At 47.2% G+C, this 26915-nt stretch overlaps 1 protein-coding gene across 3 annotated transcripts in view; it reads right to left on the bottom strand.

The window, feature by feature from the left end:
• DIS3L2 (DIS3 like 3'-5' exoribonuclease 2) overlaps positions 1 to 26915 on the bottom strand; it is a 288983-nt gene that overhangs the window by 45589 nt on the left and 216479 nt on the right. For all 3 annotated transcript variants that reach the window (XM_030576508.1, XM_030576510.1, XM_030576511.1), the window contains one exon: positions 22550 to 22629. In XM_030576508.1, the coding sequence (XP_030432368.1) occupies positions 22550 to 22629 (80 nt within the window). The remainder of the gene's footprint in view (positions 1 to 22549; positions 22630 to 26915) is intronic.

Below are 26915 nucleotides of genomic sequence, written 5' to 3'. Positions count from 1 at the left end.
GGCAGGTTAGAGACCTGGAGCCAGGAGATACACCTCATGGTGATGCCCGAGGCCAAAGTTCTGGCCGCTGAGTCGGCCGCGTCTAGGGAGGCCTGGAGAGAGGTCCTGGCCACTTTCTTTCCTTCCTCCAGGAACGCGTTAAATTCCTGGCGTGAGTCCAGGGGTAGCAGCTCGGTGAACCTACCCACTTCTGCCCATGTGTTATAATTGTAACGGCTCAGTAGAGCCTGTTGGTTGGCCACTCAGAGCTGTAGGGCCCCCGCTGAGTACACCTTACGACCCAGGAGATCCATCCGCCTGGCCTCCTTGGACTTTGGGGCAGGCGCCTGCTGGCCATGTCGTTCCCTTTTGTTGACCAACTGGACAACTAAGGAGGAGGGAGGAGGATGAACGTACAAGTACTCATACCCCCGAGAGGGTACCATGTACTTTCTCTCAACTCCCTTTGCCGTCGGTGGAATGGAGGCTGGAGACTGCCAGAGGGTGTCGGCAGTGGCCTGGATAGTTTTAATAAATGGCAGTGCGACCCGGGTGGGAGCATCGGCGGTGAGGATGCTCACTATGGGGTCTTCGACTTCCGGGATATTGAGAGCCACCCTGTGAAGGAGGTCCTGATGGGCCCTGAGGTCTATCGGCGGGGGCCCTGACGATGAGGTCCCTGCCACAGCCTCATCCGGTGAGGAGGAGGAAGATACCCCAGGAATGAGAGGGTCTTGGATGGCCTCTTGCTCCACTGCCTCAGGGAGTCCGGAGGATGTGTCGCGTGCTCCTCCAACTCAGCCGCGGGGGGAAGGGAAATGGTGACCTCTGGTGCCCGATGTTCTGAGGCAGCAGAGCGGGTCTGGACTAGGGGAGCACCCTGGGTTTAGTGGTACGCCCAGGGTGTCCAGAAGGACCACTGTTGAGGTCCTATGTCCTGCGGCCAAGAGTCCTGGAAAACTCCCGTATGTACCTCCGTATCCCGGTCCCAGTCATAATAGCTGTCCGTCTGGGAGGATACGGATGTGTGTCTGGACGGCCATGGCGGAGCAGAAAAGTCTGGAGCCGAAGTCCAGACGGATCTTGCACCCCTCGACCGTGGGGACCGGTGCCGGTACACAGAGCGGTACCAAGAGCGAGACCAGGACCTGCGACCGGACCGGTGCCGGGAGGTCGACTGAGATCTCGAGTATCTACGCCTTGACCTGCTCCGGGAGGTACGGTGCTTGGGTCGGTGCCGGGAACTGGAGCGGTACCGCGAGTAGCGGGTTGGGGAGCGAGAGACTGACTGGTGCCGAGAGTCCGACCGGTGCCGAGAGTCTGACCGGTGCCGTGGTGACGGACGGTGCCGGGACTGAGAGCGACGTCGAGAGTGGGAGCGACGTCTCGACCCAGAGTGCCTGTGGGATCGTGATCTTGAGCGGTGCCGGTCTGCTACGTTAACAGACGGCGGTCTGGTCAGGGTCAGCTTGCCCATGGACTGTAATACCTGCACCGGCGGTAGGGGCAGCGCTGCCTCGGTGATGGCGATCAAGTCTCTCGCTGCAGAAAATGTCTCCGGGGTAGACGGCAAAGTGAGCTCTACCATGGCAGGTGCCGGGGAGCTGTCAGGTGCCGGACTCAATGGCCCTTGTGGGGCTGGAGTCGACGGTACCGGTTTCGGCTGCGCCGTGGCAGGTATTGGTGCTGGGCGGTCAGACCTAGGCGCAGTCTCTGGCTGCGACGCGGGTGTTGCCGTCTGACCTTTCGCCGTCTTCGACCTTGGGGAGAGGGAGCAGCGTGGAGTCGATTTTGGTGCCAGCGGTGGCCAGTGCCGGGAGTCCTTAGGCGTACTGGCGATGCCCAGTGCTGTAGGAGTGCCTCTGCTCACCGACTGGCTCGTGCTCGGTGCCTAGGGCGACGGTGTCAGGGCCGCTTCCATGAGGAGCTGCTTTAACCTGATGTCCAGCTCCTTTTTAGTCCTCGGCTTAAAAGCCTTGCAAATTGCGCACTTAGCCGTTAAGTGCGATTCCCCTAGGCACTTCAAACAGGAGTCGTGGGGATCTCCTGTTGGCATCGGCCTATGACAGGCCGAGCACTGCTTGAAACCCGGTGAGCCAAGCATGAGCTCCGGCACCAGGTGCGGGGAAGGGACTACCCCCCGAACCCCGCAAACAATTACTAACTAACAACTATAACTATGAACTGTAACTAAATCTAACGAACTATATATATATATACACACAATAACTACACTATGAATATAACAACTAGAAGAGACTACGAGTAGCTAGGGAAGGTGGAGGTCAGCTAAGCCGCACTCCACTGTTCCAACGACCGACACGGGCGGTAAGAAGGAACTGAAGGGTGGCCGGGTCGGCTGGGGTATATATCCGGCACCATAGCGGCGCCACTCCAGGGGGCGCCCAGCCGACCCGCCGAGTGTTGCTAGGGTAAAAGTTTCTCCGACGAACGTGCACGCGGCGCGCACACACCTAACTGGAATGGATATGAGCAATCACTTGAAGAAGAACTGGGGCTTCAGTTGTACAGAACCACTACGTAAATGACTCTCAGCAGTCAAAGGTGGTACCCATTCAGTCATGCTTGGCAATCCTTTATATCTGGCTGTTGAACCCAGATTCAGACTCTGGTCCTGAATCCATGTTTGGCTGCCAGATCCAGGTGTAGGGTGGGTTGGGTTGCTGGCTCTGGCTCCACACTTGTCAGCCTCAGTTCCATACTCAGCTGTCAGATCTACATTTCCGTGCATACTAGTTCCAAATCCTTCCTTTGCTGTGGCCCCTGGTTCCAGATCTTGCAGCCACATTTGCCTGCAAGATCCAGGTTTCAGGATTTCGATCCTTCAGAAGTCAGATCCAATGGCCAGTGAACCACTTTACACACAGAACTAGGCTCAATCTGGATGGAACCTTAATGGTGATTGGATCCTCAAGGTGATGCTGGACTTACAGACAGCCAGGTTTAAATCGGTCAGACCTGGGGAGCCTCCCATATAAGCCATGGGGGTATGAAGTAGCCTTCTCACTCCTGTGGGTCCGGACAAAGCCTGTGTTGGATGGCTCTCTCCGACCGACTGACACACCAACTATAAACAAAACGATGAGGCAAGTATCAAGGGCACTGCGGGAAGTTAGGAGGACTGAATGGAGGTTGGAACTGTTCCCCTTTTATGCTCTGGGAACTCTCCAGGACGGGAGGAGAAGCGAGCGGCCCCAACGCACGCTGCTTTTCAGAAGGTGACAGAAGCTCGCAGTGCAGGCGCCTGGATCTCACCAGTTGGAATAGACAAGAGGCCACGCAAAGAACTTTAAAAAAAAAATATGTATTTGTCACATCTCCTGGAGCCTGATACAAGCAGATTTGGAGTAAATTTCATATCCATAACTGTGACCTTTCCGGCAATGAAAAATCTCAGTGCAAACTCAGCACCCTAACTAACCCCCCCAAACCCCGTACATATGCCTGTGGGGTGGGTTCTGACTGCCAGGAGAGGTCACCTTTGGATTTCCTGACCTTGCTAGAATAGCAGCTTCTTGCATTTGAAACACAGGTTTAAAATGCCTCTGCGCATAGGGTACAATAGGTCCTAATTCAAGAACTATTCAGGAGCGTCATTTCGGTGCCCATGGGCTTTTCACGGTCCCAGTGAGGGTTTGGCAGTTCAGGCAGGGGCAGCGTGCTTCTGCAAACTGGCCAAACCTGTGAGGTCTGCAGAACTGGGAAGGAAATCCGCTAAGGGTGAGTGCCCCTAAGCTGACTTGTACTGCCGGCTTCCAGTGGGGAACAGAAACCCAACCTGCAGTAGGGAGCTTCCAGTGTGCGGCACTGGGATCCACACAAACAGCTGGTGCACAGCACCCTAGCGCACTGTATTTTGCACCCCAGCTCACTGTGCACTAACTTGCCATCCAAACAAGCCCTAAGTGACACACCTCTGCTTCCAGACCCAGCAAACTGGCTGTGCTGAGGTGTGTGAATGTAAAGAGGACATTAAAATAGTTACATGAACTTTGAGTATCACCAAGATTCAGTGCAAGTTAGCAGTGATTTGTTGGAATTACTTTATCTGAGCTAGGTGACCCACCCATAGGAGTTATCATCGCCGTTGCTATTTCTCATATTTAGTGTGCTAAACTTACTGTCTTTCGGCTGAAGGTATAGAGCTTGCTATTTCTAATGGGAATGCTAGTGCCCTCATCTCCAAAGGAAGGGTTACTGCTAGACGTTGTTAGTTTGACCTTGCACTGAATCCTATTAGGATAGGTTACGTTTGGAATGGACGCAGCTAAGGAACTATGCAAAGTTTAGTTGAACGTCAAGGGATTAAAAAAAATGCCCATTGTTCGGAGTGCAACACAACTGCATTACAATAACACTGTTTTCTGCTCTGGGAAAGCTGCTCTGCGATTGTTGATTAGCACTGTGATCTTGTCTTCCTTCCACCCCAGTTATGACGTGGGGCCTTGAATGGCTGGGACTACAGAAGTGGAGCTGGAAATGGACAGAAAAAGAGTTAAATGATTTACCTGTTGCTTTGCCCATACGTTTTCCCCCATACTTCTTTATTTGTTTATTTAGAGCTGGTCAGAAAATTTCCACCAAGAGTTTTAATAGCAAGAAAAGAGAATTTTTATATATATATTTTTTACAACAACGCGTCGTTGTTCCCAATGAGCTGCAGAACAAGGTACTGGTCTAATGTCTGTTAACTATCATATCAATACATTCTAGGCAGTGTTTCCAAATTAGCAGCAGCAGCACACACAGGTCCAACCAGTTCGGGTCAGCTTCCCTGTGCTGTCTCATGAAGCGACTACTAGGAGTGAGTTTATTAGAGCTTTCAGAAATTAAGAGCTAACACACAGGGGGAGTCCTCTCATCGGAGTAACTTAATCTGCACTTAAGAGACCCTTCCTATATGCAGCATTACAACTGATACGGCAACTGATCTTTACAACTGAACGCTTGCACTCAAAGCATGACAACATGACCTGCTATCCGTTCAATGAATAGATCTCTCACATATGCAGGCTATATACACAGAGGGGAAACCTAAAGGATACAGACATTACTTTCCTTTACTTTGCCACTATTAGAAAGAAATGTCTACAGTAACACTATTCTTATCATCTCATTATGAAATATATCCTGTCTGGCAATGTTGCTCAGCTGGCGTGAGCAGACAGCAAGTGTGAAAAATCAGGACGGGGGTTGGGGGTAATAGGCACCTATATAGGACACAGTCCCAATATCGGGACTGTCCCTATAAAATCGGGACATCTGGTCACCCTATGCTCAGCAGATATGCAGCTAGAAAGTATTAACATGTTGTTTAGAGAGATGGGAACACAGAATTAATTGAATATAAAGAAACTTCCCAATAGAGATCTCTTCTTGAAAGGAGCTTCTTCACACACAGAGACGTTGCACTGCTACGTCCCAAACTGTTAATGCTTATTATAAAAAATACCCACTTTAACACAGATATCTCTGTGTAAAAGGCTACGTTCTCGGGTGCTAACGCTCACCATTTCAGTCTATGCTGTGTAAATCCATGCTTCTGTATTGGAAACTCATTGATTATTCTCATTTGCTGGTGAATCCTTCTCATACACACCTTGAGTACATCTGTGCACCCTGCGCTCACACGTGTGCATGAAAAGTATAGGTTGGAGGATTTACTGTGGTCACGGTCTCCTAATGTTTAATACCGTAAAGACAAGAAATTTTGCTTGGAGCAAGAGGTTTTCCCAGTGTGACAGAATAACTCTGCACAGTTGCACTACTCTGAAACGTTGTGAAGCTTGCAGCTCACAAGAATTTTTTTAATTACTCACTTCGATGCATTGTAAGACAGAACCAGACGGAGTGAGAAAACAGAATCAGAGTGCAACAAACGCTCTTTCGGATGCCACTTCAGTAACAAAAGGGAAGATGCCGGTGTACCACTGTGTCTTGGTATAGCACCTCATCGCAATGCCACAAAGGAATCCAACCTCAAGTGAGATGTCCAAGTTCCCAGTGAGGTTGGTGTATTTCGCAGCTGGCAATCTCGGCCATGAAAATCTTACCCAATACAATGAAGACAAGAAAAGCTTGGGAGGATTTAGACAATCAAATTCTCAAGGGCTTTGACAGGCTGCATCTAGGCAGTGGTGAGGTTCAGCCCTTAGTAACTATCAACATCTGACTGGTCTAACATCCAGCTACAGGCCAGAAGGGAAATTTTGAAAGAGTGCTTGTATTGCAACAAAGGGAAAGGAGAGGAGGTGGTTCCCATCAGACATCCTTGAAGCCTTTATCTTTCTTACATAAGGCTGGGAGGGTACTTCCTATTGTTTAGCCAAATGAGGTCACCACAACGCGTCCCTTGTATCCCTGAAATACATAGGTAGAATGCAAAACTACTTTAGTCAACTAATGACCAACAGTAACTACAATACAACAAATATACCAAGCGAGTTTGACACCCTTGAACCTCCTTGGCTACTTGAGCTGGCTGGAACGATTTGTTACGAACAAATTGTTCTGTGAATTTAGCTTGTTTGGCTCCCCTGTCTGTGAATCAATGAAGGTTTTCCTGAAATTGTCTGTGATTTGTAATTGTCCAAAGAACATTTTTATAGCAAACATATTTCAGCCCCAAGGCTTGTATGTGCACTGCAGTTCTGATATCTGGAATCCAGTGTTTGATGGTGTGTGACTGGCCACACAAGTCAAGTCACATCATATGGTTTCAGTTCCCTTACTGGGAAAACCTAGCATTGCAAACAGCATTAGTCCCTGAGGAAATCTCTGGGGAGCTGGATCTCAGAGAGAAGATGGGGAGCACTTTAAGGACAAAGTCAGTAAATAAGGCTTGTATGTCTCAAAAATGTCACCTTGGTCGGTCTGCTCAGAGTCACCCTGAGCAAGTGAGTGGCATGTACATCGCACTGTTCCATGGCCTGCAGCCATACGTGGCTCAATTAATTGCCTGAGTCCTAAGGCTGAGAGTCAAGGTTTGGAAGAGCTGCTGCTTATTCTCCCATCTCACACACAACACCTGCAACGTGCCAAGTGCCTGGACTGAATCTCCTGGTTTTCACTTGATGTCATAACTGCAAAAGACGCATTCACATCCCGTTATCTATCTTGAACAGCTGCAACAGTGACAGCCAAGTCTCTGGCCTAGGATTTGGGGAAAGCTGTCCTGCTGCTGTGTTAACTGTCCAACCCAAGGACATCTGAACATATTTCATGCATTTGCCAAGTGGATGGACTCAGGTTTTTTTGTTCGTTTGTTTTAACACGTCATGTTCCCTCCTCCTTCTGCTTCAAAACCTCCCATCCTTCTCCGACCATCCAACTCTGGGATGATTTTACCCTTCATGACTAGCTTGGGGGAAAACACCATGGGTACCAGAGTTTGAAAAATATCCCCCATTCAGAACATTTTTATGAATAACTCAGCAGTTGTGTGCGCACTCACAGCAAAGAAATTCTAGGGATCCACAAACACAAGAAAAAGAATGGGCAAATTTTGGCATTCAAATCTTCAAACACTTTTCAATTTTTCAACTAGCTGTACTGACTATTCAGTAATAATCGCGACAGCTGCTTTATAACTGTGCTACTGGCACATCAGGATGACACTGGTTACTTGAAATCTTGTCAATTAAAAAAAAAAGTCATTTTCCCAAATCTTCCTGTTAATTTCTGTGGTTTTATGATCACATTCCCTATTTTTGAGTCTCTCTCTCTCTCTGGTGGCTGTGTGACTCACCCAAACTGACTGTACAGGGTACACAGTGAAACTGACTAGACACAAAAAGGTACCTGATTTTCAATCAATCATTCAGTACACTCAAAGCTCCCCCTGATTTTCACTGGAGTTGCAGGTACTCAAACCTCTGAAAATCAGGCACAAAGTGCTACCAAATGCACAAAGTAAGCATGCTGTAGACTTTTCTCCCCACTAATTTCATTTAACTCTAGTGGTCTATGTGTCACTTATACCACTAAAAGGTAAAAGTCACATGCCTGAATTTGTTGTTTGAGTTGACAGTATCTCTCTTTACCATAGACTTTAAGGTCAGAAGGGACCATTATGAACATCTAGTCTGATCTCCTGCACAATGCAGGCCACTGAATCTCACCCACCTACTCCTGTAACAAACCCCTAACCTATGTCTGAGCCATTGAAGTCCTCAAATCATGGTTTAAAGACTTCAAGGTGCAGAGAATCTTCCAGCAAGTGACCCATGCCCCACGCTGTAGAGGAAGGCAAAACCACCCCAGGGCTTCTGCCAATCTGCCCTGGACGAAAATTCCTTGCTGACCCCAAATATGGCGATCAGCTAAACCCTGAGCATGTGGGCAAGACTCACCAGCCAGACACCCAGGAAAGAATTCCCTGTAGTAACTCAGATTCCACCCCATCTAACATCCCATCACAAGCCATTGGGCATATTTACCGCTAGTAGTCAAAGATGAATTCATTGCCAAAATGAGGCTATCCCATCATACCATCCCCTCCATAAACTTATCAAGCTTAGTCTTAAAGCCAGATATGTCTTTTGCCCCCACTGCTCCCCTTGGAAGGCTGTTCCAGAACTTCACTCCTCTGATGGTTATTTTACATGTTCCGTTATGTTTAAGGTGGTTAATGAGAGTTTTGATCTGTCTGAGAGAGAACAGGATTGAGTAGACCTTAGATACATGATTCTGAACCTACTAGAGTTCCCAGACTTCACATCAAATGTTTGATTTGTTTATGTCCATGTGAAACAATCTGCCAAAAAGCAATCATAAACTACCAAGTGGAGATGCTTTAATATTCACACGGCCTTCCAATGGCCCATGTTTTAGGTTGACTCTTAGGTTGCATAATAATATCACTGATTTTCTTCGCAAGTTCCCAAATGTAACATTGTTGTCTAACAAAATACACTGCAACACATAGTACATGATGTGGCATTAACAAGGGCCTCTTTTGCATACAGGGCTTGCTTGGTTTTAAATAAATCTGCCACTTCTCTGAGCTACAGAAGCAGGAGATGAGCAATTATGTTGTCTGGTTAATAATGTTTTTGTACTGGCCAATTTAGCAGCTAATCTTTGTAAAACTCTAGGCCAGTCCCTACGCAGCTGTATTTGCATGTTTTAGTCAAGTCTCACTATTAAATCATACTTTGCGTCAACAGCTTAGCTGTCAAGTACAAACAGCAACTCGCGCCAGCATTATGCAAATGAAGCCCATGGATAAACACACACAATGCTCTGGCACTCTGCCCATTACAAAGGCAAAGGCTCATGCTTATTTGAGTTCTAGGGAGGTTTATACCACCACAGATCCTGGCACAAGTACCCTTTGTCTCAGACTACTTTGCAGAGCGGTGTGGACTGGCCAAGAACTGTGTTCTCAGGGCTTGCGTGTCGCGTTCTATAGTAGGGTTGTGTTGTGAAAGGCCAACTGGTACATACTCACTCCCCTCTACCTTTAATTACCAGAGCCTTTTCGATGTAGTCTTCAAATAGCTGAGACCTCCAGGGATCATGGGGACTTTCCTCCACTGCAAATTTCTTCTACCATCTGCCTCGCAAAACAACTCTACATTTCAACCCTCATTGCATGTGTCTACACTACAAAAAATCGTACCCTTTTTCAGCAACAGTGCAGCTGCTCAGAGTAGGTTTTCGAGACACAACGGTGAAGACAAGCGAGGTTGGTTTTCACTAATGCTTTCACTACTGACAGCAACCATTCTGTTGCAGAAACACAAGTACTAATTTCCCCAGTGTAGACAAGGCCACACCTACAACCTCTACCGCCTCTGCCATCTTTAATTCCTTTTTTCAGCCCTCTTTGTCCTGCCCCCCAAATCCTAATTCTTCCCAGAGCAAATGTCAGCCTATCTGAGCGTTCTGTCACCACCCTCTCCCTACGGCATCTTCACTCACCCAACGTAAAAAGAAGTTTTAAGTTCTCCCCTTTCCAGTGTCTGAACTTTACCTTTTGGAAAGCAAGCTTGTTGGGGTTGTGTTTTTCTGCAGGTCTTGTACAGAACTGTGCAGTCTGTTCTCACATATCAAGCAATCACACTGGAAGGTATTTTTAAAAGAGTTAATGCTACTGGTCTCACTATGTGAGGTAATAATGCTAGTTTGTCTGTATTGCTATTTGTGCCCCAACATGGTCGAGAAACTTTCATTCAGAAGTGGGGTCTCTGTGCCCTACTGCAGTGTCCTGCAAGGACATAATATGGAATAATAAAGATCTCCCAGAATGATGTCTTTTGCAGTTTTATGAAGTTTTACGGAAATGACACAGATTAGATGGAATTTTGATGTATTAAGGGTGGTTCTTGTGTACGAGTGCAATCTGCAGTATATAATGCACTGCACATGGCTTTCAGGCAAGAAATTTAGGGAAGTTCTTCCCTTTAACATGGAAGAGAAGGAAAGGGGAGAATTTCAGGTTGGAAACGGCTCATGGCATGCAGTTAGACAAAGCAAACTAGATTCAATTTGTTTGGCTAATCTTTGTGGGATCCGACTGACTTGATGCAGGCAGTTGAGAGAGATCTTTTGCCCGTGAGTGAGACTGCAAAGGAACGTGAAGCATAAATGCAGGGTGAAGCATCCACTAATGAAATGCCTTGTCCAACATAGAGCTTATGCTATTGCAACACTTTAGTATCCCCACTCCTGCAGGCCACCCTACACGCTACAGCGTACCAGACACCGAGCATGCCCACAGGGCAAGAGAGAAGCACAGACAGTGAGAATGAACCTTAAAGACACCCCAGGTGCAACCGACTGAACTGGATGCTGTTCCTGAACATTACACCATGATGCAGGATCCCTGCCATTCCTGCCCCAGTTGACGGGAAGATTGGGGGGGAGCGCTCTGCTGAATAAGCCACTCAGCTGAGGGGTGAGCCGATCAGTCTGAGGGACTCCATAATAAAACGTATTAACGTTTCAAAAGAAAACTGATGCCGTCTGAAGACAGTAAGTAACAGACGCGCAGGAAGGGCGGAGAGTAAGGCAGGTGAACCAGTGGCTGCTGCAGGTTCAGCACAGGGAGCAGCTCAGGCAGTACTAGCGCTAGGACAGTAGTTCTCAAACTGTAGCAACCGGAGGACCCCCATTTTGATTTAAAAATTTTCACGGACACCCCAAATCCCCCACTCAGCCCCAGGCCTTGCCCCTACTCCACCCGTCCCACCTCTTCCTGCCCCCTCCCTCGAGCGCACCCCCTCCCCGCTCCTCCCCTGCGCCCTGTGAACAGCTGTTCCCCGGCATGCAGGAGGCACTGGGAGGGTTGGGGAGGAGTTGATCGGGGGTCCCGCAGACCCCCTGGAGTACCCTCGTGGACCCCAGTTTGAGAAGCACTGGTCTAAGATTCATATAATCTCAAACTGCTGCCAAATCAGTCAGCGCAAAACGGTACAGCAGTTGAGTGCTGCAAGCTGCACTTTGAACCAAAACTAGCACCGTGAGCACTGGAGTATGGTAGTGCAACCACCTTCAGAGGCAAGAGCACTAAACACACTTGTTGATTTGATAATTAAGGCTGAGCTGGTGTAGAAGTGACAGTACTAGGCTCTCCTCCATCACCTTCCATTAGAGCATCTCAGAGTGCTTTACACAGGCTAATAAATTAATCCCACAATGCCCCTGCAACCAAGGGATCATTCCCACTTTACAGATGGAGAAATTGAGGACAGACGGGTCACCCTGCCTGAGGTCACCTAGGAAGTCTGAATAGACGAGATCTGTTAGCATTGTATGCAGTGGTGAAAGTAGATTTTCACTCTTACCGGTATGGTACTGACCCCCCGCACTTGCCTCACAAAAAATTTTCCGCGACTAGAGCCCTGCACAGATACAAATTTGTACCCGCGGATGCGGCTATCTGCAGACAGAAATCAGTATCCACTGAACCGCAGAGCTCTCCCGGGAACTGCAGCGGTGAAAGGAGCAGCGCATGAGGCCGCTGCTCCCAGGAGCCAGCGCCATGCGCCGGCAGCTCCCCCGGCTTTCCTTGGCAGGTGACCTTTGACATCATGGAGAGAGTGGAGAGCAGGACATTAGCGCAAACTGAGAAGGTCACCACCCTGGCTTCTATACATATATTTACCTCCAGTGCAGTCTGCATCTCAGGCCTAAAGAAGCCCCCCACCAACACCAATTTCAGAAGGCCAGTAACAAGATTTCACCTGGTTTACTATGGGAGTTCTCCTGGGGTCATAGCATGTTAGAGACTCCAGAGCCAGGGCACAGGAGCTAGTCCAGCTCAGGTCCCCATTTTATGAAAAATCTGTTGCAAAACCAAAATAACCTAAACCCACCAAACCAAAACAAAAGCACCTCCTGCAGGGCCGACGTTTTTCTAGCCTGATCTCAGCTCCAAGGGAGTATTTCTGGTAAGTGAAGAAAATCAGCCCAGTCATTTGGGGTACCAGGCTGAAAATGACTTGGTTTTTGAAGAGTTCTCCCTTAACTAGAACTCTTTGCCCCTACCCATTCAGACCTGTGCTGGCCTGCCTCCCTGAGCGCTAGTGCATGGGACATGGCTGAATAAGAATGTGGCTAGTTACATTTTTATAAGAAGCAGTGTTCCCAGGTGGTATGCACGGACATATATAGGGGAGGAAGTGCTTTTGATTGCTTCCTAGCTTATTGTTAGTTAAAAATTATGTAGACAGATCTTCAGTGAATACATATGGAAACAGCATTCTTCTGTGCCTCAGCGATGATTGCAGGTATATTTCTTGTCTTCCTGATAGCTACTGGATACCCAGACTCCTATAGCTAAGGAGCAGGCTTTACATCTCTTCCTAAAGGATTCAGACTGAAGCTATTAAGAGGCAGTGGCTGAACACACAGGGATTTAGCCGTAGCCAACAGTATGTTAAAAGGAACAGGTCACACACATCTGCGCAATATGAAAAAATGGCCTCTCCTGATATTAGAGGACCTGCAGCTCATTGATAGGAGCAGGAAGAGCAGGGAGGAGATTGATATTTTCTTAATCTGATCTCCGAGCATTGTTCAGAGAGATACTGACAGCACAAGAACCATACAACAACTATAACAGTTTTGGACATTCAACTTCATTTCAGCACGAGCAGGAACGTTAGCCAGGATGCAAGGAGAACATCTGAACCTTCATTAGGAGAGTGCCCTGGGATCGTCAGCTTCCACCTGGGCACAGGGTTGGACCATGCCTTGACATCTCTACCCAATGCTATTTCCATGATGACTGTTTACAGTACCCACGACACAGGGAGGTTGTGCGGATTCACTAGTCACCAATTCTATAGCACCTGGAAAACAGAAACCCACTGTTAACTAGCAGGGTGTCAGATGAGAGGGCAGGGCTCTGCCAGGGACTGGATGCACCCTGGAGAGACAAGACTCTGCACACTTATTATCAGGAAGTTTTCAGTGCTGACAGATTGGGAAACAAAGCAGTACCCTGGGCAAAGTCCTTTTAAAGAGCCCAGTTTCCTCAGAATGAAACTGCAACAAGGTCTCTTTTGCATGGGAACAGCTACTCCGCTGGCTGCCGCAGAACGCCTCCAGTGACTAAATCTGTTTTGTGGGTTACGTTCTGTAGTCTTGTTTGCTGTAGCATGTAAGCCAAGCTCATGTCTTATTCAAACAGGATTCCATTTTCTTTGGAGTTTTACAGCGCAGCAGCTGGACTAATTCTGCCTGACAATTTAGCATATACTGAAGCTGTGCAGCAGCCAGGACGACTGGTTTACCTTTACATATGGTGGACAGAGTCAATTACTGGCCATGGAGAGTCAACTGTGTCAGAGGTTTACTCTTTGGCTGGTAAAGAATATACATCAGTTTGGGTACAGCCTGGTGCCAACTCAGTAAATGGAAAACAAGAGTCTCTGCATCACACGGCAGAACTCCATCCTGCTCAGCCATCTCCTTCCTTAGGGTCTGTCTTCACTGCAGAGCTAACTTGGGTATTTATTCAGGTGTTGTCCCTAAGCCCCCTCCCATCTGAGTCTGGTGGTGCTTTAAACCCAGGCAAGCTGGCCTGGCTGGGTCTACAGGCTACAGGCCTGGCGCTGCTTCCACTCAGGCTGGTAACTCATCCACTCTGCAGTGAGGACTCAGGCTAAATCATTCAGGTGCAGAAAATCCTCCAAAGCCTTCCCACAATTCCCCCCAGGTGCCTGGAAGCACAGGACAAGTTCTCCAGGAAGAAAATAATAGAACAGCTCAGCTTACCAAAGCACAAAGAACTATGGGATACGCCCCCAGAAGTCTTAGCAATACACACTAGCAAGGGCACAGTAACTATGACATGGCTTTGCAATGTGGCTGCTCTCACCTGGGCTAGGCTAACCCAGGCTGATCACCTGAGGTGACTCTGAAGTGAAGACATCGCCTTAGCTGATTGACTACAACTAGCGAACACAACGCTGAGGCTTAGAGCCCTAATTTCACTTTGATTCTGAAAGCCAAAAAAGGCATTTAATAAGCTTCAGCCTACCAACTCTTAGTACAAAGCACTTCCTATGTCCAGCACAGGACTTTACAAACATATATGCTAGATGTTTTGCATCATGAAATCCTGGGATTTGGTGGTGCTGCAGACCTGGAATTGGATACTGGCATGGGATAGCATGTCCGACATACAAGTTGCAACTCAAGCCAAATTAGAGAAACTGCTATCTAAGCAATTTCCCCAAACTACACCAATTAGAGAAAGATAAAGTGCCATATTTGCTGGCTGCTGACTATGAAATCAAAAACTCTTAGAAAGGCCAGTTAATCTCATTTAAATATGACAATTCAACTAGTGCTGCCTCCGTAGGGTACATGACACTTGGCAACTGTGTGATACCGACCGGTGTTTTAGACCTGTATCCATGCAGCTGCACAGGCAGCAGGGTAGCTGTTTGCACAAATTATGTGCATGGACAGTTCTGAAAGTTTAAACTCAGTATACTGAGCTGAACATAACATCATGAAACTGCCAGCTCACCTGATTTACATCTGACAGGAAAGTGATCCATCCGTGCTAAAGTTCAGCATGTCTGATAAGTATCTGTCAGGTGAGCTGAAAAAGTCACTGCTGCTGTATCAGCTGGCTTATACGTTACGGCCATATCACTTCTGAGAAGTGACTCTCCTGGTACGCAGGAATAAATACTAAGCAATGATGCTTTGCAAAAGTTCTGACTGCATCATACCAAGGGCAGCCCAGAAGAGCAGCAATAAAAGCAGTGAGCTAATGTGTAAGTGATAAACGACTTGTTCAAACAATTCAATTACAATTACAGGCTTGCTTTCCTGATTTAAGTCTTGCTTCATAATTGCCTGTCTTAAATTCCCTTTACGGAAAAACTGCAGACGAGAGCTTGGTAACACAAAGAGCATTAGTCACCAGTAGCTTATGAGTGTCAGAATTGGATATACCTTGGCATTTGGAACACCAGCATCTTCAGCTGTGTCATAATGTACCACTCACCATTGTTCTACGTGCAGAAAGGCTAGTCATTTTTTTGTTTCAGTGGCAGACATTTTTCACTTGCTGTCCTAAAGAGTTGGGCAGCATTACACAAAGATGGCCCCATTTCACTGATGCACAAAGTGTTCTCTGTCTAGCTTGTACATCACCTACGTCTGTAAATCTCGTTGGGATCCTTGGAAATGCAAAGTGATCCGTAGACTATCATTGCCTCAGGAAAAGGTCTCTAAGTGTGTTTCTATTTGAGATCCTGTTCTCTTGGGGTTAGCAAGCTACTCCAAAGATAACATACAAAACCCCACCACAAATTCATAATCCTGACACAAATCCAAACCGTGGTGAGGAATTAAAGTGAAATTCATTGGAAAAATGGAAGTTGATATATCGGAGGAAAAGTCATCCATAATGGGAGGGAGAGACCTGGAAAACAGTATAATGCTGAAAGACTGAGGTGATCACGGACAGCACATTAGTTTGGAGTTTGCAATGTGCTATGTAAGCAAAAAACACCACTGCAAATAGGGGGTGCCTGATGGGATGCATCTTGTCACAGACCAACAGCACCTCTCTTTTATGTCTCTGGGTAACAGGGAACCGGAAACACTGAACTCCTTCTGAGAGAGCCTGCCAATTGGAGAGACTTCAGAGGAATAGAAAATACTTAGGAATCTGGACTTACTATGCATAGGCCTTCAGAGAGTAGGATGGCGGATGCCATGTAAGTGCCTGCCTAGATAGACAGATATACATAGAAAACATGTCTGATCTCTATGCTGATTGCAGCAAATACAGGAGACAGTTTTTCTTGCACTTAATTTCTTCCATAGGATCAGCCATAAGCCAAATGATCGCTAGGTTCCGACTACTCTTGTTCTGAGGACAAATTTTCCATGATTTTCCAAAGTCTACTCAACCTCCTTCTTTGGAGTGTCCTCCTCCATGTTGCCAGTCAGTCTCCCATTACAGCTAGAAACACCACCAGCCGTGCTCTTGTGTTGGGGAGAAAGCCTCCTATGGCTGTCCTACTGCATCCCTTGAAAACGGTTAAAATGGGCCTTTTCAGTACAGTGCCACTCTCCACACTGTCACAGCCACAGTGTGGGTGGCTCGGCCTAGTGAGTGAAGCCAGCCTCAGAAAGTTGCGGCCACAGCCCAGGGTCAGAGAGAGTCAGAAGTCAGGCAAGGAAGCAGGGCTGGAGCAGGGCAGGAAGAAAGCAGGAGCAGGGTTGAGGCAAGGCTCGGAGCAAGGTTTGTCAAGCAGCTGGCTGGGGATCTGTCTAGTTCCCCGGCAGGTTAAGCAGTGCGCCTGGAGTAATCAAACAGGCAGCAGGTCTATCCTGTGGGCGCAGGTCCTTCGGTGCTTGGGCCCACAAGGCTCACAGTCGGTCAGCCACTGCCAATTACAGCTGCTAAGACGCAGCAGTTGCCCAGGGTGCAGCAGAGCCGGGTTTCAGACCTGCAGATCCTTACACAAATCCCTGTATTGGGGCGTTGCCATCTCTGTACTGGAAGGGAGAATATTTGCGGTCACAGGCTGTGGCTCAGTTGAAACACTGAGATATTTGCGGTGGTTGCATGTGGGGGCTGAGAAGAGCCAGTGAAACAAGGGTTTAGGCCAATATGGCCTTGCATCCCCTTACCTCCTGTTACATCCTAGACAGCATGAGAGATTCTCGACGCAACGTGAGGAGAGTCTCAAAGCCTATACTCCACCTCCCTCACCTACAACCCCACCACTGGCTGCAGCCATGCTGTAGCACTGGGAGCAGGGACGCTGTCATTTCTCTGGACATGACTGCTTTTGTGCCTTGAGAGGGCTGATGACGACTCTTCATGGAAGAGCTTTGGTTTTGTGTTAGAGAGGCCGTTAACAAAGATTACGCTGTCGGCAAGGTTTCTAGCAGCACACTTTTCCTTTTGAAGGCACTCCTAAAACTGGTATCAGAATTCGTCAAACCTCTCTGTGCATCATTAGTTCTGACATGCTGTAAAGAATTAGGTCTAACCTGCCATTCTGTATAGGGACCACAGCACTGTGTCCAATCACTGCATTTTAGATACCACTTCCTCTCTCGCAATCACACCCCCCCTCTAAACCCACAGGACAACAGAGGCTGCTAACCTACAGTAGAAGGTATCTGTGGGACCAGAAAAACATATTGCCTTCATTTGTGCCTGCCCCACAAACCTAAAGGGAGAGGGTTCTTTATAGCATGGAGCCTGGGGAGGTGCCCCCAACTCTGGGAGATGTGCAATGCAGTGCTATGCAATTGGAGGAAGGGGCTACGACAGGAAACGTACAGTTTATAAGTGGCAATTGCCGGGTTTTCATGGTCAGAGGAAGATGAATCAGGCCACACTCCCCTTGACCAGGCACCCATGTGCACATACACAGAGTATGTTGTTCACCCCGTCCCAATTTCAACCCCCTTCTCAGTTCAGGAGAGCCCAGCACTCCCATTTGTTAACTGGGTCAGTACCATGGCAGAGGCAGGTCTGCTCCCCTTTTGAATAAAAACTATTTATGCCCATTACGGTGAATTAAACAAGAAGGTTTAAAAAAAGAAACGAAAACTGCCTCCTCCCGACTGAGGCTGCCTGGTTTTTGCTGGCGCCTAGGAGGATGGAGGGAAGGCACTCGGGGTGAACAACGTTGAGAAGGAGTTTGACTGACAGCTGGACAGAGGGGAGTGTGGGGGAGAGGTTGTTTTGTGAGCGTGGGAAGCGGAGAGAAGTGGTACTGTTACTTTTGACAATTGCTTATTTGTTCTGTCTGGATCTGTCTTGTATTTTAGATTGTAAAATTCTTATGGGCAGGGACTACCTCTAAGTCTGTATTTAGATACTGCCTAGCACAGTAGGGCCTCACCTTAGTTGGGGCATTTAGCTGCTATTAGAATACAAAATAATAATAATAATGGCTTGGAGAGTGTGGGGCAGGCCCAGAGTCCACCAGGGAGCTGCCTGAGATGGCCAGATGTCTCTTCTTTCTTGGCCCAAAGTATTTAAATTCAGGTTTTCCAAGGTGAAAAGCTGGTGTGTTAATCTGGCAGTACGCCAGGGTGTCCACAACCACCTGCCTCTTAACTGACCTCCACAACATTGCTTTAACCCGGGGCTATGCTTTAGGACTTTTCTTTTACACAAAGGAGCTAACATGTTAATGAAACAATTACAGTTTAAATTGCGAAGCAGCAGCCAGATGGGAACCTTCATGGATGAAGTCTCGTATTTGAAACTCAGGGTTCCCTGGAGCTCCGGTTCCAATCCCACTTTGGTGGGTTCAGCCTGTCATCATCTCCGGGAAGCACAGTGAAGTCCTGTGCAGTGATTGGGGGTGCATAGCTAGGAGCAGAACCTGTTTGTTCTTCATATCCCTCGGTATTCTCATATCCTTGGGGCCTTGCCTTCAATTGCTGTGCTGGGTGCTATGCCCCAGCTGGTTTCCACCATCCCTTCTCAGGAGAGCCGCTCTGTGTGACAATCTCCAAAGCCCTCAGTGTGAAAATATAAGCCACTTGTTTTGGGTTCCAACTTCCCTAATGCATTTTGCCCATAAATATGAAATAATTGTAACTGTCCCCAGTGAATAGGTGATTTATACATAACACACAGCAACTGACCCATAGCCACAGTGCTGAAAGCATGACAATGGAGTAGCAGCTGTAGCGAGGAGTTAATGAAAATTGAACATAATGTTATCTAAGGGCAACAAATTCCAGTACATCACCCTTGGTGAGAGCCTGCATGGTCCTTGCACTTCTAAGCCTAGGTAATTTAGAAAATGTAATTACTTTGATAATTACATTTTAAGGCTAGAGATTTCAAAAATATGACTCCTTTGTTCAGCAAATGCAAGGCCACCATACACTGCTCTCTGCTGCTCCCCTCTGGTCAGAGCAGAGTTAGCCATCTCCAGGAGGGACTTGAAGAAGCATCACAGCATCATGGGTCCCTGCCTGAATGACTGAGAACGTTCACAGAGAACTCAAGAAACAAAGAATTGTGGATACAGACAGAACACTACCTTACAGCACTGAAGGCTCCCATAAATGGAGGGACCGTTTCCACTTCCCATCTCTAAGCAACTACACGGCAATCAGATTTATTCTGTCCTGTTGCAACTATTTGTTATCATCACTGGTTCCAGGCTCATCCCTTACACTGTGAAGCCAGATGCTCTAGGTCAGCACTTCTCAAACATCATCGCGCTGCGACCCGCTTCTGACAACAAAAATTACTACACGACCTCAAGAAGGGGGACTGAAACTTGAGGCCAAGCCTGAGCCCCGCCGCCCTGGGAGGCAGGAAGCCAAAGCCTGTGGGCTTCAGTCCCGGGTGGTGGGGCTGAAGACGAAACCTGAGCCCCACCACCCAGGGATGCAGCCTTCGGGCTCTGGCTTCAGCCCCGGGCCTTAGCAAGTCTAACACCAGCCCTGGTGACCTTGTTAAAAAATGGGGTCCTGACCCACAGTTTGAGAACCACTGCTCTAGGCGAGGCCAAGCTACAGGAGACACACTTCCAACTGCTGTCTGACACCATCACATAGTCACAGAACATTGTCAACATTTCTCTCATGGTCCACAAACACTCAGACACGGTCTACACAAAAAATTGCAAAATTTTTTACTATGCCAATGCAGTTAAAGTAATCCAGGCTTCCTGGCAGGGATGTAGTTATACCAATATACAAGAGTTGCTCCTGGTATAGCTTGGTCCTTATCAGCTGTGTGTAGACCAGGCGTAAAAGTCTGCACTTTGAAACCACAAAGGGAAGATTGTGACCATCGTGTTAAAACTGTAGATAATAGCCCAAGAAAAGGGGTAAGCTTTGAGAACCAGGGGTTTTTCCTCCCAGCATGACTGACTGGGCTGGCAAGGAAGGAGAAAATGAGACCAATACAAATGCTTGTCCATTTTACTGTCAGTTAATCCAATGTAAAATTTCTTGCTGTTAACCAAGGCACAGAGCACACGAAGTTACCATACTCTGCCACCATCACTACTGGACAGCACAAAAGTAGCTCTCCTTAGAACTGAGCTTACATTCTGATAAAGGAGCATCTTACTGGCAAGAAAACGGAAGCCGTATCACATGCACAGAGACTTATTACTAACCTTGACAGACCTACTTTTTCTCCATGTTCCAATATATTTTGCAAGTATTCTCCATCCTCCTGGTCTGCATGTACTGGGCCAAGAGGGATAAACATCCTCTTATAATACAAAATGATCCCTGATAACTCGTATGTTATGGCTCTCCTTACAAAATGGAAATCTTGACCCTCGCCCACTGTGACTGGTTAAATGACCTTTGCAGTACAGAACTAGGACCACCTGGGATAGAACTGGAAGAAATATTTTATCTGGGGCCATCTGAAACAATTACACTAGGTCTGGCTATAGATCTCGCACCGGCGGCTACACAACCAGTCCTGGCTATCATGTTTTATGTGGTCATAGCGGGTAGCAGCCTGGGAGTCTCAGATGCCAAACCTGCCACAAATACAGGTCATAACCATATAGCTATGAATCAATAGTGTTCAACATATTTTAGTTACTTTGTTTCTCACTCAACCCTTCAACACATCTGATTCTGTTTTTACTCAGACCGGCAAAGTGGCTAAAAGAAAGAAGCTTTTCGAACTGAAATGCTATTGGCCTAAGATTTTAAAGAAAAGAGTCCCACGGTCCCAGAAGTTTCTTAAAACAATGGCACAAGTGTGCACAAAAGTGTGTGGAGAGAAGGCAGAAAATAGGGCTGCTGATTTTCAAGATATATGCCACACAACTAGAAGTGCTGGATCTATAAACATCCTTAAAAAACCCAAGCCAGCCAACAGGTCTAAGGGTTCATGTTTTCCCCACCGCCCATTGTGTGCAATCTCCTCCTAGAAGCTTGTAAAACAAACACTCTTTCCCTGTGGATCTGATCCCATTGCGTTTAACCAGCACGTTTCCCTATTTTTCTAGTGGAGCTGTTGTTACTGACTCTTTGTATTTATACTTCCTGGGCTGAGCTGTTAGTGGATAGCTTTGTGCACAGGCCTTGTAAACTGCTGCTCCAGAGATGGAAGGAGGGTGGGGGTGACACTTTGTTCCTCTTTCAGAAAAATAACCCTCCTTTAAATAAATGCACACATACATCCATAAAAGAGTTTGCCGCCTAAAAAGAGATTGATTTTGTTTTAAATGATACTTGAGCAATTGTTCTCCTGATCCTTTCAAGGCAGTCCAAAAGTGGGCTAAACTCCTGAATGGATTGCCCTTTAACAATCCTCTATACTCCCTTCTTCTAAGTTAAGCTTCTAAATTTGGAGAAAAATACAACTCCTGGGTGGGGGTGAGAAACTGTGAATTTCTGATACCCTGGTATTCATGACAACTTACCCAGCACGACAACAGAAACATCCTACCCTGGATTGCTGCTGTCAATTCGATCATCAGAATGTGATTTGAAATAAAAACGCCTCAGGTGCCAACTCACTACAGCAGCCAGTAAAAATATGCAGGAATACCTAGAAATTGAGGAGACTCTGCTCCCGTTTGGATATCATGAGGTGTCTTGTCAAAACAGAGTGCATGGTTACACTTGGATTTCAGGGAGGACAATGGCAAGCCACAAAGTGAATCTGCACGTGCGTTTGAGCAGAGCAAGAGCAGGGTGGTGGGAAGGAGATGAGGCGTTACCTCCATGCCATCAGAATCACCCCACCCCAACAAAGTATCCAGAACTTCAGAGCAAACACTCTTTAACTGGAGAGCGCAGTGCAGATTTTCGAGCATGCCCAGCAGCTGTTAGCTGCTATGTAGATAACTACAGATTTGAGAATGTGGGTGCTGTGCACTTTGGAAGATCTGGCCTCACTTTTGCCTGACACATTTGTGCATGAGGCCTCTACAAGTCACTCTCCATCTTAGGGCTAGGCTGAAAGCTACTGTAATCTACATTTAAGTAGTACAAGCAGTTCTGATCCTTCTGTCAACGAAAGGGAATGTGGGGCACGTGAACAGTGACATTTTCCTTTCGGTGCCCCTTCCTATCTGCCCTGTGTGCAATCATCTGCGGGACTTACTTGTTGCTGTCCCGATACTGATAGATATAACAGCCTTGAGGCATCCCGCTTTCCTTGTCCAATGTAAACGAGAGCTTCAGCTGCAAAGGGGGAAGAAAAGAAAAGAAAAGAAAAGCACATTTAGGCCGAGTTCTCACTCACTACAGCAACTTCATGAAAGGCTTGTGGGAGAAGGCAAGCTCACCAAGACTGACACGCAAACACTGTGGCCTGGAATATAACATGGGGTTCCAAACCTCAGCGAAAAGTCACATGCATTGCAGAAAAGCTCTCTTTTTCCACCCTTTGTTACTATAAAGTGTTTGTGGTTCCTCTGAAATGTATGGGTCATAACGGTTCACCCCTCCAAACCCACCCACACACACATCCCTTCACCAAAGCTATTGCGGTTCTCCTCAGACACTAAAGAAATGAGTGTTCTCCATCAGCAGCTGTAGTTCCCACGAGCCTCTTTCTCTGAAAGCCTTCCCGGCTTCATCTCATTCCTCCAGTGCATTAGAACAGAGGAGAAACCACAGAGGGAAAGGTGACAGATTTTTCCTTCTGGGCAGAGTTATTAAAGAGCTGTTAGGAGGGTTTGTAGTTTGGACCAGTGTCCAGCAGGAGGCTAGGATGTGACCTGGAACGCTGCTTCCATTGCAAGTCCAAGACGGGATTCGGTAAGAGTTTTAAGATTTCATATGTAACCTAGTTCAGTTTTATTTAAGGGGGAAAAAACGAATCCTGTTTCGACAGCAGTCGGAACAAAAGGAGTTCTGCAGGGAGAACTGATTAGTGAGAATGTCTCTATAACCTAAGCTACCAGAAAGCAGAATGGGGCTGACCTTTCAAATACGGAGGTGTGGCTTCAGCTGTCCGGGGGTCCCTCTTGATCGAAGTGGAGGCGGCTCTGATCAAGAGGAATCATCACATGCTATACCCAAGAGGTGGGTGGCAGCATTCGGCTCTATTTACAACAGTTAGGTGCAGCCCTCATGCTCCTGGCAAATCACATGTGTTTCCCCAGCCTGGCAAAGTTTGGAGACCCCAATGTGTATTGTGCACTGTGGACAGAATAGGTAGTGTACTTTGGAGAAAGCAGTGATGGTATTTATGTACCAGGGCCCAGATTTTTAAAGGTATTTGGGCACCAAACTCCCACTGAAACCAATAGGAATTTGGTGCGTAACTACGTTTAGAAATCTAATCCCAGGTAGGGCTGCTTTAATTTTGATCTAAGGTGAACGAAGTAATATTAAAGAAAGGGGCCCATGAACACCTGGATGCTGAAGGACACTTGAAATGAATTGGGGAGCCCATCTCTTTTATAGAGGCTTGACCCACAGAATCTGAAGTGAGTGGGTCTGTTCTTTTTAAATGCAGGGAGATGAAGAGCCCACTGCTAAGCCACTGCATTTATTTACAAATTCCTCTGGCTTATGAACTCCAAGGAAACTGCTAACGGAAATTAACTGCCTATTAGGGAGAAAACGCTGTAATAAATCATTTTTTACCAGTAGACTGTTAACACAACCGATGTTCTGGATCATTAGCTGTTGTACAGATTTTTCCTTCTCGACAGGATAACGAATACAAAGTAACACAGTGTGCTCTTGCACAAATAAAACTGAAGCTGCTGAAAACTCAGTCATCACTGATCCTGAATAGAGAATTAAATACAAGGCTGAGATCTAATCCACCAGAACTGCTGCATGTCTTGCAGCTCCCTGCCAGGTGATTGAAATACACTTCCCCTCAGTTATTTACTGTGCACATCGCTATCCCATGCACACTCCTTGGACTTACCGGTAAATAAACACATCTTTATTTTGTGTCAATCCAGGTAATGAGTGCCACAAGAACATAAGAAAGGCCATACTGGGTTAGACCAAAGGTCCATCTAAGCCCAGCATCCTGTTTTCCGACAGTGGCCAGCGACAGGTGCCCCAGAAGGAATGAACAGAACAGGTCATCATCAAGTGATCCATCCCCTCTCGCCCATTCCCAGCTTCTGGCAAACAGCGGCTAGGGACACCATTCCTGCCCATCCTGGTTAATAGCCACCGATGGACGAAATGCCATGTTCCATATACTCCTATTTCCTGTGAGTAGCTACCTTCCTAGGGACACAGTTATCTTACTTCTAGTAGCAAATTTCTAAGACTCACCTGTGGAACAACTAGAGTGTAGTGGACTGAGTAAGGAGTTGGGAGCTGCCAGATGAGAAATGGCCAGTTTAACCAAACCTTTCCGGCCTTTGTAAAACATTTAGGCCCTGGGGGAATCCATATCCTGAGCCAAACTAATACCAGCTCTCCCTGGCCACACAAACCCTGGAGAATCTGGAAAAGAGGCAATAAATCACATTTCAGGTTTATACTAAGGGAATACAGCAAGGAAGGTGCAAAACTGTACCTCTGATTTCAATCAGCCTTGACAAACCAAATCCAACGGGCACCCACTGACACCGTTATGAAGTCTGTCCACGTTAGCCTTGGATCGACTGCCATGAGAACTAAGTTACCCTCAGGGCTCACATGTTGCCCTGTCACGATTCTGGCAAACCAAATCAGCCTCTCTAGTGCTGCACAACTAACCTCCTTTTCTCCAGCAAGACGCACTGCCGGGAACAAGCTCCACTCACAGAGACAAGGAAGGAAGAGAAGAGAAAAGTTTGGGAAAAGAAACCACCTTGTTTTCCTGGGACACAGACAGACACACAGATTTCTGGTCACTCCAGGGGAAAGCCAGCGGCTAACTACACTACCAGATATGGGGGAGAGCCCTAGACAGTCCAAGCCAGCAGTTGTAGGAGTGCACCCCAGTGCGTGGGGGTGCTGCGTCAAGGGGGACCTCCCTAACCTGGCCAGGACAGGCTAAGTATGGCAATATGCATTTAGGCTTTTGTTACGTTTAACCCTTTCCTCTCTGCTTCTGGTGTTACTGTGACTAAATAACGGATACTCTTTGGAAGAAGCTGTTCTCTGTCACTGCATTTCCCAGCTGGTCGGAGCTCCCAGAGAGGACTCTGCACCAGGAGCCCCACTCAGCTGGAGGCGATATGGTTAGACAATGGGGGGTGCTGTAATCCAGTCATCCAGACAGAAGTGGAGTGGATTGCGGGATTCCACTCTGAGAGAAGTGTAGTCACTTGAAAGAAATGCCCAGAGAGAGATCCCAGGTACCCACAGCTCACCCCTTAGCCAGAACAGCTGATGGTAGATGCATGCTAAAGCAGGCATGGAAAGAGAATGGCTCCTCTGCTGACCTCTTGCAGCAGCACTTGCTAGAGGCTAGAATGCAGCAGTAGCCAAACAAGGAGCATTGTCAGAGGGCAGAGAGAGAGGATAAGGGCCAGGCTGCTCTGCACTTTCCAGGTGGTCACCACTGCCAACAACAAAGGGCCGTGTCTGCTTCTGCATCTGTAGCAATAATGCTCTGGCCAAGCCCTTGATGGGGAGTTGTGTGCGAGCATAAGGGGGGTTCACACTGGATTCTGGCTAAGTTCTGGTGTTTGTGGGGGAGTAGGGTGGGCAGAAAGCCAAAAACAAGACTGGAGAAAAGCTAAGAGATTCAACAGGGCTAGAAGAACCAGCTGAGCACTGTGGGATGCAAACTGTCTCAAAAATTGTGTGTGAGTATAGCCTTAGTGGACTGCATTATGCTGCCCATGAGGACATCAATGCTGGATTACTGGTTTTCCATCTCCATTTAAATCATTCTAAAGAGACAAATCTATAACAGGAGGCAGGAGCACAAACCCCGCTGACTTTGGGAGATCGTTATCAGACAGTCCCATCAACTTCCAGTGGGACTCGTGCTTCCAGTCACGTAGGTGCTTCTGAAAATCCCACCTGTACGTCTTTAGCTCTTCTCACCGCTACAGCAAATCTACAAGTACTTCCTAACGCACGCCTCAGAGAACCAGCTGCATGAACTATGTCTGCTCATGCAGACTCAGACACAGACTGTCAGAGTAAAATAGCCAACAACGTGGGAGAGGGCTTAGTTTAGAGCAGAGTTGGACTTTTGATACCTCCACTTACATATATAATTCAGTGGACATGCCAAAATAGCTCACAAAATCCACCTAGAGTATCAGAGTACCTATTTCTCAGACTGGCAAACTGAGGCACTGGTAAACCAAGTTAAGTGACTTGCCCAACGACACAGAGAGGCAGTGGCAGAGTTGGAAATAAAACTCACACATCCTTTCTTCTAGTCCCTATGTAGATCCCGGACCACCAGACAACACCATCCTTACTGTTTTATCCTATATAACCATCTTCTCCATTCACTCCTGCCCAAAACCCATTAACTAAATAGTAGGAATTCTATTGATTAACTGAATTAAGAAAGTCAAATGGGAGGTTGGGGGGATTCACTA

This window comes from Gopherus evgoodei, chromosome 9 (genome assembly GCF_007399415.2).
Source record: "Gopherus evgoodei ecotype Sinaloan lineage chromosome 9, rGopEvg1_v1.p, whole genome shotgun sequence".
Classification (NCBI taxonomy): domain Eukaryota; kingdom Metazoa; phylum Chordata; order Testudines; family Testudinidae; genus Gopherus; species Gopherus evgoodei.
The sequence above is the reverse complement of the archived record's forward strand: the minus strand, read 5'-3'. Positions and strand labels throughout refer to the sequence as shown.